At 44.1% G+C, this 24,929-nt stretch overlaps 1 protein-coding gene across 3 annotated transcripts in view; it reads left to right on the top strand.

Moving 5' to 3' along the window:
* Positions 1 to 24,929, top strand: part of LOC112230850 (multiple C2 and transmembrane domain-containing protein 1) — a 43,798-nt gene that overhangs the window by 17,619 nt on the left and 1,250 nt on the right. Inside the window, exons 1-19 of one of the 3 annotated variants that reach the window (XM_042311167.1) lie at positions 9,053 to 9,152; positions 10,151 to 10,265; positions 10,482 to 10,624; positions 10,706 to 10,785; positions 12,305 to 12,431; positions 15,223 to 15,261; positions 17,418 to 17,582; positions 17,651 to 17,781; positions 18,861 to 19,047; positions 19,357 to 19,450; positions 19,563 to 19,665; positions 21,797 to 21,899; positions 22,100 to 22,201; positions 22,309 to 22,383; positions 22,465 to 22,584; positions 22,669 to 22,779; positions 24,362 to 24,415; positions 24,562 to 24,671; positions 24,774 to 24,883. In XM_042311167.1, the coding sequence (XP_042167101.1) occupies positions 9,150 to 9,152; positions 10,151 to 10,265; positions 10,482 to 10,624; positions 10,706 to 10,785; positions 12,305 to 12,431; positions 15,223 to 15,261; positions 17,418 to 17,582; positions 17,651 to 17,781; positions 18,861 to 19,047; positions 19,357 to 19,450; positions 19,563 to 19,665; positions 21,797 to 21,899; positions 22,100 to 22,201; positions 22,309 to 22,383; positions 22,465 to 22,584; positions 22,669 to 22,779; positions 24,362 to 24,415; positions 24,562 to 24,671; positions 24,774 to 24,883 (1,972 nt within the window). In that variant the 5' untranslated portion in view covers positions 9,053 to 9,149. Of the gene's footprint in view, positions 1 to 9,052; positions 9,153 to 10,150; positions 10,266 to 10,481; positions 10,625 to 10,705; positions 10,786 to 12,304; positions 12,432 to 15,222; positions 15,262 to 17,417; positions 17,583 to 17,650; positions 17,782 to 18,860; positions 19,048 to 19,356; positions 19,451 to 19,562; positions 19,666 to 21,796; positions 21,900 to 22,099; positions 22,202 to 22,308; positions 22,384 to 22,464; positions 22,585 to 22,668; positions 22,780 to 24,361; positions 24,416 to 24,561; positions 24,672 to 24,773; positions 24,884 to 24,929 lie in introns of those variants that run through there. The other 2 variants (XM_042311166.1, XM_024397188.2) reach the window with 2 other exon arrangements.

The raw sequence follows: 24,929 nt of genomic DNA, 5'->3' as shown, positions 1-24,929 counted from the left end.
TGTCAGACATCGCGGGAGCTGCGGCTACAGCATCTCAAACAGCAAATGCATATTCCGTGTCCGCGTACAAGTCGGAACTAGGAAACTCCTGACATTTTCGACTTGCTAACACCTACATAAGAGTGTCAAAACCCACAAAACCTACCACAGTAGTTATTATATTTAATGACACCTACATAAGAGTGTCAAACCCTACCACGGTAGTTATTTTATTTAATGACACCTACATAAGAGTGTCAAAACCCACAAAACCTACCACAGTAGTTATTATATTTAATGACACCTACATAAGAGTGTCAAAACCTACCACGGTAGTTATTATATTTAATGACACCTACATAAGAGTGTCAAAACCTACCACGGCAGTTATTTTATTTAATGACACCTACATAAGAGTGTCAAAACCTACCACGGTAGTTATTTTATTCATTGCCACCTACATAAGAGTGTCAAAACCTACCACACAAGGCAAAACATTCCGTAACACCCTAGCCTACCTGTCAAGAGTGCGTTTATGTTATATAACATTTTTATATAACATGGACCATGTTAAATTATCATTGTAATTGTGCACACATTGATCTCAGACATGCACCTACCCCAATGCTCTGTTGCTGATGACTGGGATGAATGCAGGAGCAGATTTCAGGAGCAGGACAAGACACCCTCTTTGTGACTGATGACTGACATAAGGGCATGTACGTGATCGACCTATCTGGCTGATATAATTCTGATGGTCATAATGCTTCATGACAGTGTCATAAAGTGTATTTGATCACGCTCTCCGCAGCCGATGTGAGTAAGACCTTTCAACAGGTCAACATTCACAAGGCCGCAGGGCCAGACGGATTATGTCTTCTGTTGTTGTTTGATTGGTTCCTGGCTTGACTCCTGTCATTGGTTGGTTCCAACTGCAGCGTACACAGACACATGACTGAACAACCGAGAGCTGTCGGAAAGCCTCAGCGGTTACATAACTGGCTTAGCACCTGTCAATCAAGAGGTATCCGCTCCAGGGATTATAGCCAGAAGCTAAGACTTCACTTCTCCTCTCCCTCCCACTCTTTCTCCTCCTTCTACTCCTACCTCTTTGTCATCCCTTCATTCAGCTTAGTATCTTTTCCCCTAGTCCTCTGAGCTCTCCCGTCTTTACTGTCATTAAATGCCTTTCTATCACTTTCTCCCTCTTGTTCTGTTTCTGCCTCTAACGCCCTCCATCTATCTTGGCTCTCTCTCAGAGGACACAGGCTATGCTGGTGCAGAGAGTGAGTCTGGCCCTGTCTGTCTGAGGGGGCAGTATGTGTGTGTGTCTCAGATGAGGTCAGGGACTGAGTGGATGTGAGGATGAATTTAGGAGAGGCGGTGGCTGTTTTCTGGATGAGTGGAGCTTGTCGTCCCTAAGTGGTGCCTTTGGCAGTCCCCTCTTTTTCTCTCTCTTTCCCTCTTTCCTCCTGTGCCAGTTTCTCCCACTCTCCCCTCCGTTCTCCTTTTATCTCTCATTCCCTCCCAGTCTCCACAACCATCTCTCTCTCTCTCCTCCTCTCTCTCTATCTCTCACTTCATGAATGAGGGTTTGGAATTGGCGTTTCAAGGGTTACGGGACGAGTCACATCATCTGACCTCAATATGCGGATGACTGCTATCGGTGAGCTTTAGCTGCTGCCTCCCTGCCTCCTACCCCCTGTTTCCCCATGCCACCTAACCCTTGCTTCCCCATGCAATGGTTTTCAAGGGTTTCGTTGTTTGAATGTGTTACTGTTGGTGGCTCTACTAAATTGTGGCTTACAGTATCTATCTTGCACGCAGTCCTTCTGCTGGCTGGATAGGTTCTCTAGTGGATACCTGTCTTGTCATCATGAGACCAGTGTGAAATGTTTTGTGTGTGTGTGTGTGTGTGTACCTCTGACAGGTTCCCCGACAAGTTTGAAAACATGTGGGAAATCCAGATGCTGTGTGTGTGTGTGTGTGACTCAGTGGTTGACTCACACTCTCAGGAGATGACTTGATCTGACAGCTGTCGAGGTCAGGGAGAAATCACAGTAACATCAAAGTGAATGAATCATGTTGGTACACATGTCTCCCTCGGTTCCCTAACTGGTTTCATCACACATGTCTGTGCTGGGATGAAGGAGATATGCAATTCTTCTCATGTTTGAGGATTATCGCTATGCAAGCATGGTTTCTGTGTCACTCGACACTCTAACATTTGTTTAATTGAAAGGTATACTGCACTTCAAAGTGATTATATTATTCTGTGACTGTGCTCTGTGACATATGCTGAATATGGTCATTTACATGATCAGTATATGCTTTTAATCAATGTACAGTAATATGTGGCCCGTACAGAAACCAAACCCTCAATTCTGAAGGTGGAAATTGCCAGCAACATGCTCCAACCAACCCGTCTGAACCAAATGTGTTTTACTGTAGTTTGTTTGAAGTGCAACACAACAACGCTAATCAAGAGGAACTCGCTAGAATTCATTCTTCCTTCAAGGCTGTGTTCTGTTGTTCCAAAAACGGGTTGCTATATGACCTAGTTATTGCTCAGAACTGCTATGTTGCTGTTTCCCATTTTAAATATTTGGGAGTCAATATATTTGCTTCCTTAGATAAAATCATTGCCGGAAACTTTAACGCTTTAACGCTCAAATTGTAAGATTGTAAGATGGCGCCGGAGGGGAGGGCCGCCGTCTTATCGGCTCTTAACCAACCATGCTATTTTGTTCGTTTTTTTGCATTATCCGTAACTTGTTTTGTACATTATGTTGCTTCTACCATCTCCTATGACTGAATAGAACTGCGAGCGCTCACCTCAGATTAGACAAGGAGTTTTTCTTCAATGAGTCGGACGGTAAGGAGATACTGCAGAAATCCAACCAGGCCCATCATTGGGCACCATAGTCCCTGTGTCCAAGAACACTAAGGTAACCTGCCTAAATGACCCGTAGCACTCACGTCTGTAGCCATGAAATGCTTTGAAAGGTTGGTCATGGCTCACCACAACATAGAAACTCTAGACCCACTCTAATTTGCATACCGCACCAACAAATCCACAGATGATGCAATCTCTATTGCACTCCACACTGCCCTTTCCCACCTGGACAAAAGGATCACCCATGTGAGAATGCTATTCATTGACTACAGCTCAGCATTCAACACCATAGTGCCCTCAAAGCTCATCCCTAAGCTCATTGCTAACACCTACATAAGAGTGTCAAAACCCACAAAACCTACCACAGTAGTTCTAAATGGAACACAACTTATGCACACCCTCAACACCATGGTTCTCTCCCTCATAACCAATTAGAACTGACGTAGTGAGAGGAGATGGAGAGAAGGCCTGGAGTCCATACCGGACTGTGCTAATGAGCTGAGGCAGTCCTCGGTTCTTTACTCTTGCAGTGATGGAGGAGTATGGACTAAACACTTCCCTCTGTAACTGGATTCTGGACTTCTTGACGGGCCGCCCCCATGTGGTAAGGGTAGGTAAATACACATCCGCCACTCTGATCCTCAAAACGGGTGCCCCTCAGGGATGCGTGCTCAGTCCCCTCCTGTACTCCCTGTTCACCCATGAAAGCATGGTCAGGCACGACTCCAACACCATTAAGTTTGCCGATGACACAACAGTGGTAGGCCTGATAACCGACAACGATGAAGACAGCCTATAGGGAGGATGTCAGAGACCTGACCGTGTGGTGGAAGGACAACAACCTCTCCCTCAATGTGATGAAGACAAAGGAGATGACTGTGGACAACAGGAAAAGGAGGACAGCGCGCTCCCTCATTCTCATCGACAGGGCTGTAGTCAAGGAGGTTGAGAGCTTCAAGTTCCTTGGTGTCCACATCACCAACAAACTAACATGGTCCAAGGACACCAAGACACAAGAGGGCACGACACAACCTATTCCCCCTCAGGAGACTGAAAAGATTTGGCATGGGTCATCAGATCCTCAAAAGGTTTTACAGCTGCACCATTGAGAGCATCCTGCCTGGTTGCATCACTGCCTGGTATGGCAACTGCTCGGCCTCCGATCGCAAGGCACTACAGACGGTAGTGCGTACGGCCCAGTACATCACCAAGGACAAGCTTCCTGCCGTCCAGGACCTCTATATCAAGGAACGCCCTAAAAATGGTCAGACTCCAGCCACCCTGGTCATAGACTGTTCTCTCTGCTACCGCACGGCAAGCGGTGCCGGAGCGTCAAGTCTAGGTCCAAGAGTTTTCTAAACAGATTCTACCCCAAGATATAAGACTCCTGAACATCTAATCAAATGGCCTCCTAGGCTATTTGCATACAAGGTAATATGTACATGAGTAGCTACATGTACATACTACCTCAATTACCTCGACACCGGTGCCCCCGCACATTGACTCTGTACCAGTACCCCCTGTATATAGCCCTGCTATTGTTATTTACCCTTTACTTATTTGTTGTTATCTCTTACTTTTTTTTAGGTTGTTTCTTAAAACTGCATTGTTGGTTAATTAAGGGCTTGTAAGTAAGCATTTCACTGTAATTTCACCTGTTGTATTCCACGCATGTGACAAATAAAATTTGATTTGATTTTAAATCAATTCAATCTGACCTCAGTAGATACAATAATATCCCAGTTGCTTTAACAGGCAGAATATCAATTGTCAAAATGACTATATCGCGGCGGCTGAATTTCTGTAGTTCAATGCTTCCCTTGTCTCCCCCTACTGGTTATTGGGATACGTTTCATAGTGTGGTTTCAAAATGTATATGGTATATGATCACGGATAAATGTACAACGAGGGAAAGATGTTGGACTATCCATACCAAACTTTTTAAATTGTATTTCCAGGCACTAGCATTCTTCTGTCCCCTAGCTGAGTATAGAGAGAAATATGGTGTCTCCTATTGCCTTGGAAGACGTGGTCTTCACTGATATGTCCCTTAAACAATGTCAACTACACTTTGGTAGTATTACTGCTCACACTATTTCTATTTGGTACAATTTTTTTTTACTATATAACTGGAAATGAAAATGGCATGCCCATGCTGCAGAATTTCACAATAATACCTTGCGATCTGGAGGGCGGCCTTTTGCATCCCACCAATGGGCCAAATGTGGAATCCGTACCCTTGCCGATAATCATGGACAGTAATGGTTTGAGAACATTCCAAGATTCTAAAAAATACATACACGTTATCAGGAAACTCCTTTCCCCCCCCTATAATTTACAATTTAGGTCAGCTACTCTGGCCTGTGGGGTCCCTTGGGAAACACAACTACCGAACCATCCAATGATGAAATGTAGAAAACAAATGATGTGGGTTCCTGAAGGGATTGATCTCTATAATACTGTATATTAACAACCTTTGGTAAATTCATATCCTGAGCTACCCATTAAAACATATGGTTCACAGATCTAATTGAATCTGAACAACCTTTTAACTGGAACAGAATTTGGCAAAAATATGACCTTGGCATCCTGTAATCTGAACCATCAATTTGTTTGAAGTTTGTTCACAGACTGTATTTAACACCAAGGAAACGTTTTACGATGCACCAAGGATGCGTTTTACTGTGCACTGTGTCGCCTAAATCAGACAGGCACATTCCTTCAAATTATGTGGGAGTACCCTACTGTTAAATTCAGGGGCAAAGTAAAACATTTTGAGGGGGGGGGTGCATGATTTTAAATATTCAATGCTTTGCATCTATTATGTTACTTAATGATGATGGTGCCCTTGAAACTCTCAATCAGTCAGAGAAGATTACTGCTGTGAAAACCTTTTTTAGAGAGAGAGAGAGAGAGAGAGAGAGAGAGAGAGAGAAAATTACTATGGTAATCACAGTCTAATTCTTTGATTGCTTTTGTACACTTTAAACCCCCCTCTGAATTTTTTTTCTCTCCATTTGGTCCCAAAGTTGAGCTCACAGTACATTTAGCCAGTTGAAACATGTCTGTTGTCATGTCATAGAGCTCACGGAGATCGCCTATACTGGCTGCTTGTCTCACTAAATAACCAACACACAGACACAGTCTCTCTTCTGAAATACCCTGTACTGCATGTATATCAGTGCCTGCTGATAGGATTGTACCTGATCAGTGTGTATTATAAGCCCAGCAGTGCTCATCTCCTGATTTAGTACCAAAGGCCTGTGGAGATCAGCTGCAGGCAGCTTGTTGTTCACACTCGCACAGCCTGGTTGTTTAGACATATGGCTTAGTCCAGAATCAAACTTTATCCATTCACTGTACATAATGCACTACCCAGGGCCACAGCCCCAGGAATCAAACCTTATCCATTCACTGTACATAATGCACTTCCCAGGGCCAGCCAGCCTGTCCAGAATCAAACCTTATCCATTCACTGGTTAGGGCCACACACCTACGGCTTAGTACAGAATCAAACCTTATCCATTCACTGTACATAATGCACTACTCAGGGCCACAGCCTGGTTAGACCTGTACAGAATCAAACCTTATCCATTCACTGACCTACAGGGCCACAGCCTGGTTGGTTAGACATACGGCTTAGTACAGAATCAAACCTTATCCATTCACTGTACATAATGCACTACTCAGGGCCACAGCCTGGTTGGTTAGACATACGGCTTAGTACAGAATCAAACCTTATCCATTCATTGTACATAATGCACTTCTCGGGGCCACATCCTAATAGGCAGGCATACAGACAGGCATACAGACGCATAATACAATTGGTTTTGACATTTGACCTTTTTCCATTGGCTCAATTGTACCAGGCCAGTCAAGTGTCTTGTCATTGTTTGGCCAATACCTCTCTCCTGTTTCGTAGTCTATCGACTACCCCCCCCTCCTCCCAGCCATAGCGAGACTAATCACATCACTCTGATTGATTGTTAGTACAGATCACTATTATTGATCACCTATTGATTGTGTGCACAGAGAGGTTGTGTCTCAGTGATGGTCTATTGTTGATATCATGAGATGGCAGATATCTGATGGAAAGACTCAAAACACCATGATTGTGTAATGAAACCATGAAAAGTAATGCACCCTAACCGGAGATCTGGTGTTTGGATGTAAACACCAATGTCAGTGTTATGAGACAAAGAACATTTTAGAACAGAATAGAAGTACTCTGGAGCGCCCAAAGTGGTTATTCAATCTGAATATTGTTTTTTAGGAGAACGTTGGGGGGTGGGGGGTCAATGCATGTAAAAGGCAGCATAAAAAAAAAAAAATGGGGGGGGGCAAATGCTCTCAAAAATCAAAAGTAATAAATGCAAATGAGTTATAGCCTAAATGTTGATTAATGATAACACCCTGTGGAGAATATTTTTGTGGAGTTCCACCTTTTTCAATGCTTTATTTAGACAGAATAGAAACAGGAGGAGACAGAGAAGGAGTGAAAGTGGGGCAGGCGGAAAGCGGAAATGGAACCCCTGGGGCAGTAAGATGGTGCATTTCTTTGGAATTGATTAGAATTTTCACACCCTCAAACACACAGCCACACTGTAAAACATTATTCTGGGGTGAATTTAAATTGACAACAACAAACAAAAATACAAATACTTCATAGAAAATGAATGCAAGTCGTTTCAATGATTTTACCCAAAAATGTAAGAATTAAATCCAACTTAAATATGTTGCTCAAAACGTAAGTAACTTTTATGAGGGCAACTAACCAAAGAGAGAACATTTTGTGATTGAACTGATTTGGTTTGAATCAAACATCTTGTCACGTGGCTCTTTTTTTTTGTTGTTGAGGATTATGGGTAATTCAAATGTTTTAGACTTTCTGATTATTTCACAGAATGTTGTGTGCACGTTTGAAGGACGAAAAGTTCTATATGAGTATTAAGCAGCTTGATGTGCCAGGAGGCGTAATGGATCATGATGAATGGATATCAAAACCATAAATCAAAAATGACGTTCAATGGTGAGACTAACAATGGTGAGACTAACCAATGACTCAATGGTGAGACTAACCAATGACTCAATGGTGAGACTAACCATTCCCACATTTCTACCTTTTGACGGAAGAGGCAAAGATAGTTGTAAAACCTTCAGTTACTGTTGGTGGGTTGAGCACTGTGCTCAACAAGCCTACTAAAACGGGCAAACGATCAGATACTGAACATAAATACATTTTTAACATACTGCAGAAGAGCTGTTCTAACGCTGAAACACCATGATAGTGTTTAGAAGATTTAGAGAAGATTTAGAGAGGGGAAACAACACCAAAAGAGAAGGTATCTACTTCTGCACTGAACCAAACTCGAAACGCCAAAATAGTGTTTTCAACCTCTTCCGGTAGGGCTCCCAGGCCCTGGGAAGGTGTTACTCAACCCTTGATTAAGTGGTGTTACAACACATCATGTCATCTTTCGAAAACATCTCAGAAGGATGTGTTTCAGTACTCCAGCAAAGTTCAGCTTTCGCCTCCTTCGCGTTGGTGCCAGCTCAGTTGCCACTCGTTTAGGTGTTACAGAGCACTTCATTTTAAGTTGCTGGGTTGCTGACCGCCATTGATTTAAGTGTGTCTGTGTGTTTGAGTGCGCCTGGAGGGAGAAAGAGAGAGAGAGAGAGAGAGAGAGCGGGAGAGAATTACTATGGTAACCACAGTGTAATTATGAGGTACAGCTATGTATTATCCACGGAACCAAACTCGGGAGACAAAGCCGGCACTGGCAGTGTGTGTACACTGTAATCACTATGTGATCAGGGATGCAATACTGTAGGGTTGGTGTTTATCCCTGGGCTTGGTCTATGTCCTGATCACCAGATTTGTTTTTTTGGTGTAAGTGGGGACAATATATCAGCTGACCCTCTCTTCACCAGAAGTATAATTCCTATAGAACCTGTAGCAGGAAATTGTTGAGTACAGTAGATGCACACCCTGACCGGCCTCGGTTAATGCATCGTGGTGACAGTGGACCTGGGCATGGAGATGGAGCAACACCGGAATGGATATGTATCGTAGATAAGAAGCTCACACTCAGCTCAGGAAGTCTTTCTCATGCAACATCCTGTTCGTGGTGTCCCTGTAGATGTGCTGTTTCATTGGTGTTCTCTTGGTACATGAGACCCACACTGATAGCCGTCTGCTCACTGGAAACGTGTGTGCCCTGCCTACACACACGTCCACAGCAGAGGAACGGGACTAAACTTTACGGTCGCTTTTATGGTGAACATTATGCTCTCGACTGTGTTTGCTGGTGAAAGCATTGACAGTGTTTTGACCAACATGTTTTTCAGGATGTCAGGTTTATTAAGCTTTGTGTTTCTCTCTCTCTCTCTCTCTCTCTCTCTCTCTCTCTCTCTCTCTCTGTGTGTGTGTATGCCTATGAAACTGTGTGTGTGTGCATGCATGTTTGTGTGTCTGTGTGTGTATGCCTATGACACTGTGTGTGTGTGCATGCATGTTTGTGTGTCTGTGTGTGTATGCCTATGACACTGTGTGTGTGTCTGTGTGTGTATGCCTATGACACTGTGTGTGTGTCTGTGTGTGTATGCCTATGACACTGTGTGTGTGTCTGTGTGTGTATGCCTATGACACTGTGTGTGTGTCTGTGTGTGTATGCCTATGACACTGTGTGTGTGTGCATGCATGTTTGTGTGTCTGTGTGTGTATGCCTATGACACTGTGTGTGTGTGCATGCATGTTTGTGTGTCTGTGTGTGTATGCCTATGTGTTGTGTGTCTGTGTGTGTATGCCTATGACACTGTGTGTGTGTGCATGCATGTTTGTGTGTCTGTGTGTGTATGCCTATGACACTGTGTGTGTGTGCATGCATGTTTGTGTGTCTGTGTGTGTATGCCTATGACACTGTGTGTGTGTCTGTGTGTGTATGCCTATGACACTGTGTGTGTGTGCATGCATGTTTGTGTGTCTGTGTGTGTATGCCTATGACACTGTGTGTGTGTGCATGCATGTTTGTGTGTCTGTGTGTGTATGCCTATGACACTGTGTGTGTGTCTGTGTGTGTATGCCTATGACACTGTGTGTGTGTGCATGCATGTTTGTGTGTCTGTGTGTGTATGCCTATGACACTGTGTGTGTGTGCATGCATGTTTGTGTGTCTGTGTGTGTATGCCTATGACACTGTGTGTGTGTGTGTTTGTGTGTCTGTGTGTGTTAGGTTGTGTGTTTACCGCTGTGTTTTTAAACATCTCTCTCCCCAGGTTGCCACTGGCGCCTCGGGGGTTAACTCGGACAGAGCTCTGCCCAGCTCAGAGATGTACCAGCTGGACATAGTGCTGAAGAGAGGACACAACCTGGCCATACGGGACAGAGGAGGTACCGAGTCATATACAGTATATCTGTCCATCTATCTTTAGGGGGTTGGGAGGTACAGGGTTGGACTGGAATAATGTGTTTGTAAAAAAAAAACTAAATTGTGAAAAGTCTGTCTCACTTTTTTCTCTCTCTCTCTCTCTCTCTCTCTCTCTCTCTCTCTCTCTCTCTCTCTCTCTCTCTCTCTCTCTCTCTCTCTCTCTCTCTCCACCCTCTTAGGTACCAGTGATCCATATGTGAAGTTTAAGCTGTGCGGGAAGGAGGTGTTTCGCAGTAAGACCATCCACAAGAACCTTAACCCTGTCTGGGACGAGGGGACTAAACTACTGGTGGACAGTCTGCAGGAACCTCTCTATGTCAAGGTAACGAAGATGCACGCGCGCACACACACACACACTCTTAAACACACACTCTAATACAGATGGTGTGTGTTTTCCCTGCAGGTGTTTGACTATGACTTCGGCCTTCAGGATGACTTCATGGGTTCAGCTTACCTCTACCTGGAGTCCCTGGAGCAACAGCGGTACTGTAGGCCTATGGCATCTGTATATTACCTGTTTGTGAACTGTTTTGCATATACTGTGCAAACAGTATGCAGATCACCTGTCTGACAGAAGCTTACTCCAAAGCGACTTACAGTACAGCGAGTGCATGCATTTTCAGTCTGTGTATATGACGATCCCTGCACAAATTGAACTCACAACCTTAAGCCACACGAAACCACATGACCGCATTACGTCATCATCTATTGTGGCTCCCGGTTTTTGCAACCTGTTTTCCTCTGATGTCCTCTGTTCTGTTCCTCCAGTCGAACCGGACCCTACCTGAGACCTGGTGTCACACAGACATCCACACACTCAGACTGTCACGCCCTGACCTGAGAGAGCTTTTTATTCTCTATTTTGGTTAGGCCAGGGTGTGACTAGGGTGGGCATTCTATGTTCATTTTTCTATGTTTTGCATTTCTTTGTTTTGGCTGGGTATGGTTCTCAATCAGGGACAGCTGTCTATCGTTGTCTCTGATTGGGAACCATACTTAGGCAGCCTTTTCCCCCTGTGTTTTGTGTTTTATTTTCTGTTTAGTGTTTTCTGCACCTGACGGAACTGTTCATTGTCGTTTCTCGCTTTGTTATTTTTGTTCTAGTGTTCAGTTTTAATAAAAATCATGAACACTTACTACGCTGCGCTTTGGTCCGATCCTTCTTCATGCAACGATGAGCGTTACAGAACCACCCACCACAAACGGACCAAGTAGTGTTGTATGGAGGAGCAGAGGGTTCAGGATTCGTGGACTTGGGAGGTAATCCTGGACGGGAGAGGACCCTGGGGGCAGGCTGGGGAATATCGCCGTTCGAAAGAGGAACTGGGGGCAGCTAAAGCTGAGAGGCGGCGATATGAGGCAAGTCAGCGAAGCAGGCACGAGAGGCAAAAGCCCCCCAAAAGCACACAGGGAGATTGGCGGAGTCAGGCTAAAGACCTGAGGGAAGGAATGTGATACTGGGCAGGCACCGTGTTATGCGGTAAAGTGCACGGTGTCTCCAGTGCGTGCTCATAGCCCAGTGCGCTATATGCCAGCCTTCCGCAAGTGCCATGGCAGATTGTGGCAGCTCAGCGCGCTTGGTCTCCGGTGCGCCGTTTCCGCCCAGGGTATCCTGCGCCGGCTCTGCGCACTGTGTCTCCGGTGCGCTATGACTGCTCAGTGCATCCTATGCCTGCACTCTGCCCATGTCGGACTAAAGTGGGCATTCAGCCAAGTGGAGAGGTGCAAGTGTCAAGCACTAGATCTCCAGTGCTCCCCCACAGCCCGGTTCGACCTGTGCCTGCACTCTGGAGGTGCCGGACTAAAGTGGGCATTCAACGGAGTGGGCACTTGGGTGGGGGGGGGGTACTGTCACACTGGTTTGGTCAGGGTATGACCAAAAAATCATGAACACTTACCACGCTGCGCTTTGGTCCGATCCTTCTTCATGCAACGACGAGTGTTACACAGACACACACACACTCAGCCACACACAAATTGAATGTGATCTATTCCTGTGCAGGGCAATACCAGTTAATCTAACACTGCAGGACCCTCACTACCCTGATGTAGACCTGGGAACACTGGAGCTGACCGTCACCTTAAGGCCTAAAGACGGCTCCATAGAGGAGCCGCACAGAGATGCCACTGTAAGTGTTACACCACCACTTACCCACTGACAACAGTTATCACTATAGGAGAGGGTTTTGCTCCAGCCTGGCACTAACACGTTTCATTTTTGACGAGATGCACGGTAAGGGAACCAGATCACTGCAGTCCCGGAAAAACTACAGGGCGGTGCAGGTTTCTGTTCCAGCCCAGCACTGAACACGTTTAGCTCTGAGGAAATGTAAGGCAGCCAGTAGCTATAGTGTATTGAGGGTCTAGTGGTGCTGAGTCTGTGAACTGTTTGCGTCCAACAGACAAATGAGGTGGTAAAGGAGCATCGTATGTGAACAAAGTGAGTCTATCGGTAGTTAGCCTCCTGTAGCATATTCCATACCTGCCAACTCCAATTAGTCTCTTTTAGCCTGATGTAGCCTGGCTTAATATTCCTGCATGCCCTCTCTCCATCTCCCTGACACTCTTTCACACAGATGTAATATCCATCATGGGAATTTATTGGGTTCTTACCCCTTGATTAGTTTTAATTAAAGCCTTAATTACAGCAGCATCTTAGACCGTATTTTTTTTTGCGTCTGTATCTGGAGCAGTGTGGAACTGGAAGTGTGAATTTGGAACACTCTGTCCTGTTCTGTTATTTTGTGTTCCACATCGGAGGGGGACGAGGCATCTGCGGTGCCAGGATGTAAAATGAATCCTGTCAATGTATTATGCATGATCTGCTGGGTTAGTTAGACATGGACCCGACGGCTACACTGACAACAAAGAAGAAGAAAACAAGTTGCTTCAACGAACAAGGCAACCAGCTGCAATAGGATTGTGATTTTTCTCAACAAAATGTTTGCGTGTGAAATTCCCGTTGAGCAAAATCACAATCCCTTAGCAACTGGTTGCCTCACAATTGTATGTGGAAACAACTTCTCTTTCTTTTTTTTCTTTTTTTTTACAGTGTACACAGGTTGGCCTTTCACGTATGACCCTCTTCCACTCTGGGAGACATTGTGGGGCAGGGAAAGAGAAAAAGGGGGTGGAGATAGAGAGAGGGGGTGGGGCTACTGATCAGAACCAGTGTGAAGTGTCTCTTATCAATACTTTGATACTCTACACACCCCATGCAGTCTTCACATGTTGCTACCTTGAAATAAAATCTAAAAGGGGTATTAAATCCGTTTTTTCCCCCACCAATCTACACCATCTACTGAAAGAAAAATCATAGAAGATTTTCCAAATGAATAAAAAATTTGGCTGTGAATCATTTTGACTAAGATTCTACCAAACTTGCACAACTTTTAGGGCAACACATATCCATTGATTTTGACAAAATTGCTCCAGCTCAGTAAAATAGTTTGGGAATCATTGATGGACAGCAATATTCAAACCTTGTCTCTGATTTTCAAGCAGATTTAAGTCAGGACTGAGACACCACCTCTTGGAAAGCCATTCTGGTGGGTCTTTGGCTATACAATTTGTGTATTTGTCCCGCTGAAAAATAAAACTCTTTCCCAGGGTTAGGTTTTCAGAAGACTACGGCAGGTTTTCCACAAACTTTTTACCTAGGCTTTGGCTCCTTTCATATTTATTTTGATGCTGACAAACTCCCCATTCCCTGCCAGTGACAAGCATTCCCATAACATGATGCTGCCACAACAATACTTGGAAATACAGAGGATCAACAACAACATCAACATCACTCCTCATTACTTGCCTGTTTGCCATAAGGCCATTATGTAATACTGCAATACAAAATGGCAAATATATCTTATTTGACCAGTTTCTCACAGCAGAAAAATAATCCTGCAGCAACAGGAACTGTGAATAATTATGTGGATTACATAATTGAGTTGATACATTTTTAGTTATGGTAAAATCAAGTCTGACATTTTAAAGTGGAAATTACCAACTTTAGAAGCCCTTCGAATACACTGCAATTTGCAATCAGGACATCTTTGTTTATCACAGGTTTTTAGACATTTGGAAGACATTTTTTCAAAAAATTTCACTTTGAAAATGTGGAATAGGTTGCATAAATTTGTTGGTTAAAAAAATCTAATTTAATTCCATTTTAGATGTAACATTAAGGCAGCAAAATGTGAAAACAGTGCAAGAGGTCTGTAGACTTAATGGTTTGGCCCTGTAGTTGATGGTTTGGCCCTGTAATTGATTGTTAGGCCCTGTAGTTGATGGTTTGGCCCTGTAGTTGATGGTTTGGCCCTGTAGTTGATTGTTAGGCCCTTTAGTTGATGGCTTGGCCCTGTAGTTGATGGTTTGGCCCTGTAGTTGATGGCTTGTCCCTGTAGTTGATGGCTTGGCCCTGTAGTTGATGGTTTGGCCCTGTAGTTGATGGCTTGGCCCTGTAGTTGATGGCTTGGCCCTGTAGTTGATGGTTTGGCCCTGTAGTTGATGGCTTGTCCCTGTAGTTGATGGGTTGGCCCTGTAGTTGATGGGATGCCCCTGTAGTTGATGGTTTGCGTATAAAGTATATCCACTTATTCCAACTACTCTACATACAGTGCCCTCAAAGTTGTTAGACCCCTTGACTTTTTCCACATTTTGTTACATTACATTACAGCCTTAACTCTTTGGCATTCAGGCCAAATAGTTCAATCTTGGTTTCATCAGACCAGATAATCTTGTTTCTCATGGTCTGATTCCTATAGGTGCCTTTTGGTAAACTCTAAGCTGGTTGATATGTGCCTTTTACTTAGGAGTGGCTTCTGTCTGGCCACTCTACCATAAAGGCCTGATTGGTGGAGTGCTGCGGAGATGGGAGTCTATGATGAATGGAGTGCTCTTTGAAATAATGTGTCTTATTTCTAGACCATGCTGCTCAAACGGACCTGGAGGCGATCCAGTAAGGTAAAACTATGACGAATAGCATCAGCTCCTATCCCTAGCCATACCCAGTGTGTGTGTGTGTGTGTGTGTGTGTGTGTGTGTGTGTGTGTGTGTGTGTGTGTGTGTGTGTGTGTGTGTGTGTGTAGCAGCCGCATCCATCCCAGTGCTGTGTTGTGTTGGTGTTGCTGTGTTCTATCCCCTCATCCCCCTCCACTGAACGGCATCATGAGGGGCCGCAGTGACTGGCAGGTCTGCGTACTCACATCCATACCCACATAATACTGTCAGATCTGGCCCTTAGCCTTATGGAATTTGTTGGCCCTCTACTCATTCAGCAATGTGGTGGAGTGAAAAATGTGCAGTTTTACAGCTAAGTCCCTGTAATTCTACACATTTTTGCCATAGGTTGAAGAGAAAAGTTTGCAGTTTTGAATATGATATCTGAGTGAGAGTGACTAACAAAATCAATGGGGGCCCCCTGGTCGGTAATCCGACCATGATTACTACAAGTGTGATAGCTGGCTAGACTAATTTATAAATCAAAAGATGGTAGCTGATATGAGCTAATTGAATGACTGTCAGTGACTGACATAGTAAGATAAAAAGAAAACTGCAGACGCTCGACCAAATTTCGAAATTGCACCTTGTGTATTTTACGATTATAACTCTTGACGGTAATTTGAGACGCCGTCTGAGCTCCAAAAAAAGACAAATATTTGCCCATCCCTGGTCTACAGTAGCTGGTCAAACAGGTCTGAACAGCATGGTCTAATTGGTTATGCAGTTAACCCACTGTTCCTAGACCAGTTAACCCACTGTTCCTAGACCAGTTAACCCACTGTTCCTAGACCAGTTAACCCACTGTTCCTAGACCAGTTAACCCACTGTTCCTAGACCAGTAAACCCACTGTTCCTAGACCAGTTAACCCACTGTTCCTAGACCAGTTAACCCACTGTTCCTAGACCAGTTAACCCACTGTTCCTAGACCAGTTAACTCACTGTTCCTAGACCAGTTAACCCTCTGTTCCTAGACCAGTTAACCCACTGTTCCTAGACCAGTTAACCCACTGTTCCTAGACCAGTTAACCCACTGTTCCTAGACCAGTTAACCCATTGTTCCTAGACCAGTTAACCCACTGTTCCTAGACCAGTTAACCCACTGTTCCTAGACCAGTTAACCCACTGTTCCTAGACCAGTTAACCCATTGTTCCTAGGCCATCAATTGAAAATAAGAATTTGTTCTCAACTAACTTGCCTTGTTAAATAAAGGTCCAATTAAAATCAATAAAAAATACCAGCATAAGATGGACACTAGCACACCAGCTAGTGTCCAAAAAGTGTCCAAAACACAACAAAGGCTGGCCACCAGCAAAACCAGCTCTAGTCACCAGCATTTGCTGGTCTATGCAGTTTATTTTTTTTCTCCAGCAGGGTCAATCTCACTGCCACACAAGAAAGAAAACTGTCCCATTTTAAACACAGAGATAAGCTCTGGATCTTCAAGATAATTAAAACCCTAATTCTAAACACCATAGTTCAGCAAGGAAACACCATGTCGAAATATGTTTCGCCATATATTAAAGAACGAATAATGCAAGTCTTGGCGATATGGGTTCTGCTCCTTCCGGGCAGCTCACTGCCCAAGCAAAGCAGCGATATATACAATGAACTGCAAGCAGTGAGCTCCACCAATCCCCCAGCAGGGAGGCAGAACAGGTGGAGGCTTGGGGTTGAGAGCAAAATAAGAACAGGCATACTAGAGAATCAGAGGCGCTCACCTTAAATGGACCGCCAAAGAAGTGAGGCGTGATTGTTACTCGCGTCTAATTGGTGCAATCCAAAGCTGATGCGTCAGCGGAGGCGGGCACTCGGGTTCCCCTTTCAGCACTGACTTTGCTTTATCAATGGTGTCACGTTGTGAGTTATAGTACAATCGATAATGTGTCTCTGAGTAGACAGTCTGTCGAACAGCTGGTGCAGGTGATACACTGTGGCGCTGTTTGTTGTGGTTGTCATCCTCTCCCATATTTTAGCACCGGGGTCGACATGATGTTGGTGCTCCTGCTTTTAGCACCAGAAGTGATTCAAAATGTAAAATCTATGTAACGGACTTTCTTTCTTCCTTTCCCTCTCTCCATCTCTCTTTCTCTGTCCCTCTGGGTTTTGTCTCTGCAGCAGCAGTCCGTGCGTCTGGCAGAGCTGCACCGTAAGCACCAGCTGTGGAGAGGCATCGTCAGCATCTCTCTGATCGAAGGTCGTGACCTTTGCCCCATGGACCCCAACGGTCTCAGTGACCCCTATGCGAAGTTCAGACTGGGAAACCAGAAGTACAGGAGCAAGGTACAGACGCGGCATACACACATGCACGCGCACGCACAGGTCATCAGCGTCTCTCTTTCTCCCCGTAGACCATGCCTAAGACGCTGTGTCCCCAGTGGAGAGAGCAGTTTGATCTGCACCTGTATGAAGAGACAGGAGGAGTGCTGGAAATTGCAGTCTGGGACAAAGATACAGGACGCAGGGATGACTTCATAGGACGGTGAGTCTGTTTGTGTGTGTGTGTGTCGGTGTATGTGTTTTCTAGCTACATGTCGTCCCCACTGAGTGTGTGTGCGTGTATTTAACTGTGTGTGTGTGTGTGTATTTAACTGTGTGTGTGTGTGTATTTAACTTTCTGTGTGTGTGTGACTGTGTGTGTGTATGTGTGTATTTAACTCTGTGTGTGTGTGTATTTAACTCTGTGTGTGTGTGTGTGTGTGTGTATGTGTGTGTGTGTGTATTTAACTCTGTGTGTGTGTGTGTGTGTGTGTGTGAATGTGTGTGTGTGTATTTAACTCTGTGTGTGTGTGTGTGTGTGTGTGTGTGTGTGTGTGTGTGTGTGTGTGTGTGTGTGTGTGTGTGTGTGCGCATTTCACTCTGTGTGTGTGTGTGTGTGTATAACTGTGTGTGTGTGTGTACAACTGTGTGTGTGTGAGTATATAACTCTGTGTGTGTGTATATATAACTGTGTGTGTGTATATATAACTATGTGTGTTTGTGTGTATTTAACTCTGTGTGTGTGTGTGTATTTAACTGTGTGTGTGTGTGTGTATATAACTATGTGTGTGTATATAACTGTGTGTGTGTGTGTGTGTGTATATACAACTGTGTGTGTGGGTATATAACTCTGTGTGTGTGTATTTAACTGTGTGTGTGTGTGTGTGTGTGTGTATATAACTATGTGTGTTTGTGTGTATTTAACTATGTGTGTGTGTGTGTGTGTGTGTGTGTGTGTGTATTTAACTCTGTGTGTGTGTGTGTGTGTGTGTTTGTGTGTGTGTGTATACAACTGTGTGTGTATATAACTCTGTGTGTGTGTATTTAACTCTGTGTGTGTGTGTGTGTGTGTGTGTGTGTGTGTGTGTGTGTGTGTGTGTATATATAACTATGTGTGTTTGTGTGTATTTAACTCTGTGTGTGTGTGTGTGTGTGTGTGTGTGTGTGTGTGTGTGTGTGTGTGTGTGTGTGTGTGTGTGTGTGTGTGTGTGTGTGTGTGTGTGTGTGTGTGTGTTTTCTAGCTGCATGTCGTCCCCACTGAGTATGTGTGTGTATGTAACTCTGTGTGTGTGACTCTTTCAGCTGTACATTAGACTTGTCCACCCTTGCTAAGGAACATACCCATCGGTTAGAGCTGGCGTTGGAGGAGTCCCGGGGCTCTGTGGTGCTGCTGCTCACTCTGACAGCCTCCTCACACGTCTCCATCGCCGACCTGTCACTCACCCCGCTCGACGACCCCATCGAACGCAGGGAGATCATGGGCCGATATGTGAGTAACATTGTAGTAAAAGGGACTTAGCCTATTCACCATTATGTTTGCCAACCTGAAAACTCAGGGAAGACATCCGTTGAAAAAAGAGGATTTGGTTAAGTTTACAGGTTGCTAAGGGATATGGTGGTGTAGTGGTTGTACGTCTCTTTCTCTGACCACTGGATCCGTGTAGTACCTCTTTTTGACCAGAGGGTAGAGCAGTAGGACAGATCTCACACACAATGCTCATACACTCACACCACTCTCTCTCCAAAACGCTGGTAGGAATTAATATTCTGTCTTTCGCTTTCTCTCCCTCTCTCCCAGGGCATGTTCCGGCCCCTGTCTAACCTGAAAGATGTGGGGATAGTTCAGGTCAAGGTGATGAGAGCTGAGGGCCTCATGGCTGCCGATGTCACAGGTAAGGTGTGTGTGTATATGTGTGTGTGTGTGTGCGCGTGGAAGTGCGTGTGTGGAAGTGGATGTGTGTGTGTGCATGTGGTTTTAGTATAACTGCCTGCGTCTCTGTGTAGGTAAGAGTGATCCTTTCTGTGTTTTGGAGCTGAATAACGACCGGTTACAAACACACACCATCTACAAGAACCTCAACCCGGAATGGAACAAAGTCTTTACCTTGTAAGTGTCGACTTCTTTCTATCCCTCTATCTCTCCCTTTTTCCTTCCATCTATTTACAGTATATCCATCTATCTCTCTCTTTTTCCTTCCATCTATTTACAGTATATCCATCTATCTCTCTCTTTTTCCTTCCATCTATTTACAGTATATCCATCTATCTCTCTCTTTTTCCTTCCATCTATTTACAGTATATCCATCTATCTCTCTCTTTTCCTTCCATCTATTTACAGTATATCCATCTCTCTCCCTTTTTCCTTCTATCTATTTACAGTATATCCATCTCTCTCCCTTTTCCCTTCCATCTATTTACAGTATATCCATCTATCTCTCCCTTTTTCCTTCCATCTGTTTACAGTATATCCATCTATCTCTCCCTTTTTCCTTCCATCTATTTACAGTATATCATCTCTCTCTCCCTTTTTCCTTCCATCTATTTACAGTATATCCATCTATCTCTCCCTTTTCCTTCCATCTATTTACAGTATATCCATCTCTCTCTCCCTTTTTCCTTCCATCTATTTACAGTATATCCATCTCTCTCCCTTTTTCCTTCTATCTATTTACAGTATATCCATCTATCTCTCCCTTTTCCTTCCATCTATTTACAGTATATCCATCTCTCTCCCTTTTTCCTTCCATCTATTTACAGTATATCCATCTCTCTCTCCCTTTTTCCTTCCATCTGTTTACAGTATATCCATCTATCTCTCCCTTTTCCTTCCATCTATTTACAGTATATCCATCTCTCTCTCCCTTTTTCCTTCCATCTATTTACAGTATATCCATCTATCTCTCCCTTTTCCTTCCATCTATTTACAGTATATCCATCTCTCTCCCTTTTCCTTCCATCTATTTACAGTATATCCATCTCTCTCTCCCTTTTTCCTTCCATCTATTTACAGTATATCCATCTATCTCTCCCTTTTCCTTCCATCTATTAACAGTATATCCATCTCTCTCCCTTTTTCCTTCCATCTATTTACAGTATATCCATCTCTCCCTTTTCCTTCCATCTATTTACAGTATATCCATCTCTCTCCCTTTTCCTTCCATCTATTTACAGTATATCCATCTCTCTCTCCCTTTTCCTTCCATCTATTTACAGTATATCCATCTCTCTCTCCCTTTTTCCTTCCATCTATTTACAGTATATCCATCTCTCTCTCCCTTTTTCCTTCCATCTATTTACAGTATATCCATCTATCTCTCCCTTTTCCTTCCATCTATTTACAGTATATCCATCTCTCTCCCTTTTCCTTCCATCTATTTACAGTATATCCATCTCTCTCTCCCTTTTTCCTTCCATCTATTTACAGTATATCCATCTCTCTCTCCCTTTTCCTTCCATCTATTTACAGTATATCCATCTCTCTCTCCCTTTTTCCTTCCATCTATTTACAGTATATCCATCTATCTCTCCCTTTTCCTTCCATCTATTTACAGTATATCCATCTCTCTCCCTTTTCCTTCCATCTATTTACAGTATATCCATCTATCTCTCCCTTTTCCTTCCATCTATTTACAGTATATCCATCTCTCTCCCTTTTTCCTTCTATCTATTTACAGTATATCCATCTATCTCTCCCTTTTCCTTCCATCTATTTACAGTATATCCATCTCTCTCTCCCTTTTTCCTTCCATCTGTTTACAGTATATCCATCTATCTCTCCCTTTTCCTTCCATCTATTTACAGTATATCCATCTCTCTCCCTTTTCCTTCCATCTAGTTACAGTATATCCATCTCTCTCTCCCTTTTTCCTTCCATCTATTTACAGTATATCCATCTCTCTCCCTTTTCCTTCCATCTATTTACAGTATATCCATCTCTCTCTCCCTTTTTCCTTCTATCTCTTCCTCTTTCTTTCCATCTTTAAATACCTGCCTCTCCTCTCTTTCATCGATATATCCACCCTCTTTTTATCCCTTTCTCTATTCCTTTCAACTTTGCCCGTCAGTCTCCAACCAAATACAGACCTTTATCAGTAACAGCCTCCTTTCTGTTTCCCTCCCTCCCTGCCTTCCTATCCCTCTCCTTCCCACTACTCTGCTCCCTCCTTCCCCCGTCCTCCTCTCCCTCTAATCCCCTCCTATTACTCCCCCCACCCCACTCCTCACCTCCTCCCTCTCAGTAATGTGAAGGACATCCACTCTGTGTTGGAGGTGACAGTGTTTGATGAAGACCGAGACAGGAGCGCTGACTTCTTGGGCAAAGTGGCCATCCCACTGTTACATGTGAGTGAGTGAGTGAGTGAGTGAGTGAGTGAGTGAGTGAGTGAGTGAGTGAGTGAGTGAGTGAGTGAGTGAGTGAGTGAGTGAGTGAGTGTGCACGTGTGCCGTGCAACTCCAGCACGCATCCTTCTTAGGAATGCAAAGAAAGACACATAGCCTGTTCTTACCCTCTTTCACACTCTCTCCCTTCCTCTCTCGCACAGATCCAGAATGGAGAACAGAAGGGTTATGTATTGAAGAATAAGGAGATGACCGGACCAACTAAAGGACTCATCTACCTAGAGTCTGACGTCATCTATAGCACTGTGAGTTTACTCTATTCACCTTCTCTTTCCTGAACCATCCTTTGCTTCCTCTCACCTGACATGTTCCTTCCACTCCTTTTGGGGGTTGTGATTCCTGTCATCCTCAGGTGAAGGCAGGCTTGAGGACGATAGTTCCACCAGAGCAGAAGTACATTGAGGAAGAACCCAAAGTGTCTAAACATGTAAGTGTGCGAGTGTGTGTTTTACGGCCGGTGATGATGATGATGATGATGATGACGAAGACCCTGTGTTTTTCGTTCTAGTTGCTCCAGCAGAACTTTAACCGAGTGAAGAGGTGCATCTTGTTCGTGATAAACATTGGAACCTTCATTAACAGCTGCTTTGAGTGGGAGTCACCTCAGAGGAGCATCAGTGCCTTCCTGGTAGGAAACACACACACACACTTTGATAATAAGGTCTACGGGCCTCGTCCAATTAAAGTAATAATCTCTCCCTTTCTCTCTCAGTTCTTTGTCGTAGTAGTGTGGAACTTTGAGCTCTATATGGTGCCTGGAGCTCTGCTGCTGCTGTTGACGTGGAATTACTTCATCACTGCAGGCAGGGAGTCGGGAGACACGGTGAGTGCTGTGGTTCTGTGTAGTGTGTTTCTATAATGTTATCGTTTCTCTCAACAGTGCCTTCAGAAAGTACTCAGACCCCTTGACTTTTTCCACATTTTGTTACGCTACAGCCTTTTTCTTAAATGGATTATATATATATATTTTTTTTTAAATCCTCGTCAATCTACACACAATATTCCACAATGACAAAGCGAAAACAGTTTTTTTTAGAAATGTTAGCAAATGTATTAAAAATAAAAAACAGAAATACCTTATTTACATAAGTTTTCAGACCCTTTGCTGTGAGACTCGAAATTGAGCTCAGGTGCATCCTGTTTCCATTGATCATCTTTGAGATGTTTCTACAACTTGATTGGAGTCCACCTGTGGTAAATTCAATTGTTTGGACATTATTTGGAAAGGCACACACCTGTCTATATAAGGTCCTACAGCTGACAGTGTATGTCAGAGCAAAAACCAAGCCATGTGGTCGAAGTAATTTCTGCAGCATTGAAGGTCCCCAAGAACACAGTGGCCTCCATCATTCTTAAATGGAGGAAGTTTAGAACCAGGGAGGTGACCAAGAACCCGATGGTCACTCTAACAGAGCTCCAGAGTTCCTCTGTGGAGATGGGAGAAACTTCTAGAAGGACAACCATCTCTGCCGCAATCCACGAATTAGGCCTTTATGGTAGAGTGGCCAGATGGAAGCCACTCCTCAGTAAAAGGCAAATGACAGCCCGCTTGGAGTTTGCCAAAAGGCACTTAAAGACTCACGGACCATGAGAAACAAAATTGTCTGATGAAACCAAGATTGAACCCTTTTGCCTGAATTCCAAGCGTCACGTCTGGAGGAAACCTGGCACCATCCCTACTGTGAAGCATGGTGGGGGCAGAATCAGGCTGTGGTGATGTTTTTCAGTGGCAGGGACTGGGAGACTAGTCAGGATCGAGAAAAAGATGAACAGAGCAAAGTACAGAGAGATCCTTGATGAAAACCTGCTCCTGAGCACCCAGGACCTCAGACTGGGGCGAAGGTTCACCTTCCAACAGGACAACAAACCTAAGCACACAGCCAAGACAACGTAGGTGTGGCTTTGGGACAAGTCTGTAATTGTCATTGAGTGTCGCAGCCAGAGCCCGGACTTAAACCCGAACTAACATCTCTGGAGAGACTTGAAAAAAAGCTGGGCAACAATGCTCCCAATCCAACGTGACAGACCTTGAAAGAATCTGCAAAGAAGAATTTGAGAAACTCCCCAAATACAGGTGTGCCAAGCTTGTAGCGTCATACCCAAGAAGACTCGATGACGTAATCGCTGACAAAGGTGCTTCAACAAAGTACTTAGTAAAGGGTCTGAATACTGTGATATGTTATTTATTTTTTATAAATTGAAAAAACATCTAATAATCTGTTTTTGCTTTGTCATTATGGGGTATTGTGTGTAGATTGATGAGAAAAAAAAATATTTAATCAAATTTAGAATAAGGCTGTAACGTAAGAAAATGTGGAAAAAGTCAAGGGGTCTGAATACTTTTCGAAGGCAATGTATGTATAATGTCTCTCTCCTCCCTGTCCTGGCAATGTGGCCTACAACAGGCAGGGGAAGCCAAGTTCGAGTGGGAGGAAGAGGAAGAGGAGAAAGATGACAAGGTAACATTTGACCTTCTCTTTAACCTTGTGTGCAACTGATGGAAAAACATTATTGTAAAAAATTAATTACATGATTTTGTATTTTGTTGTTAGGAGCAACCTTTTCTTTCCCTGTAACATTTGCATGCGTGTGCGTATCCTGGCAGGATTCGGAGCGTAAGGGCTTCATGGATAAGCTGTATGCCCTCCAGGACGTGTGTGTCAGTGTACAGAGTGCCTTGGATGACGTGGCCTCCTATGGAGAGAGGATAAAGAAGTGAGTGAGTCTGTGTGTGTGTGTGTGTTTGTGTATCGCCTTTCGACAGCTACAGTTTGTGTGTTTGTGTCTTCCCTAACATCTCTGTCTCTCTCTCTACAGTACATTTAACTGGACAGTGCCTTTCCTGAGTTGGCTGGCCATATCTATTCTGTGTGTGGCTACAGTCCTCCTCTACCTCATCCCTCTGCGATACCTCGTGCTCGCCTGGGGTGAGTCTGTGTGTATGTGTGTGTCTCTTGCTCCTTGTGTGTCTCC

This window comes from Oncorhynchus tshawytscha, linkage group LG33, assembly GCF_018296145.1.
Source record: "Oncorhynchus tshawytscha isolate Ot180627B linkage group LG33, Otsh_v2.0, whole genome shotgun sequence".
In the NCBI taxonomy this organism is placed as follows: Eukaryota; Metazoa; Chordata; class Actinopteri; order Salmoniformes; family Salmonidae; genus Oncorhynchus; species Oncorhynchus tshawytscha.
The sequence above is the reverse complement of the archived record's forward strand: the minus strand, read 5'-3'. Positions and strand labels throughout refer to the sequence as shown.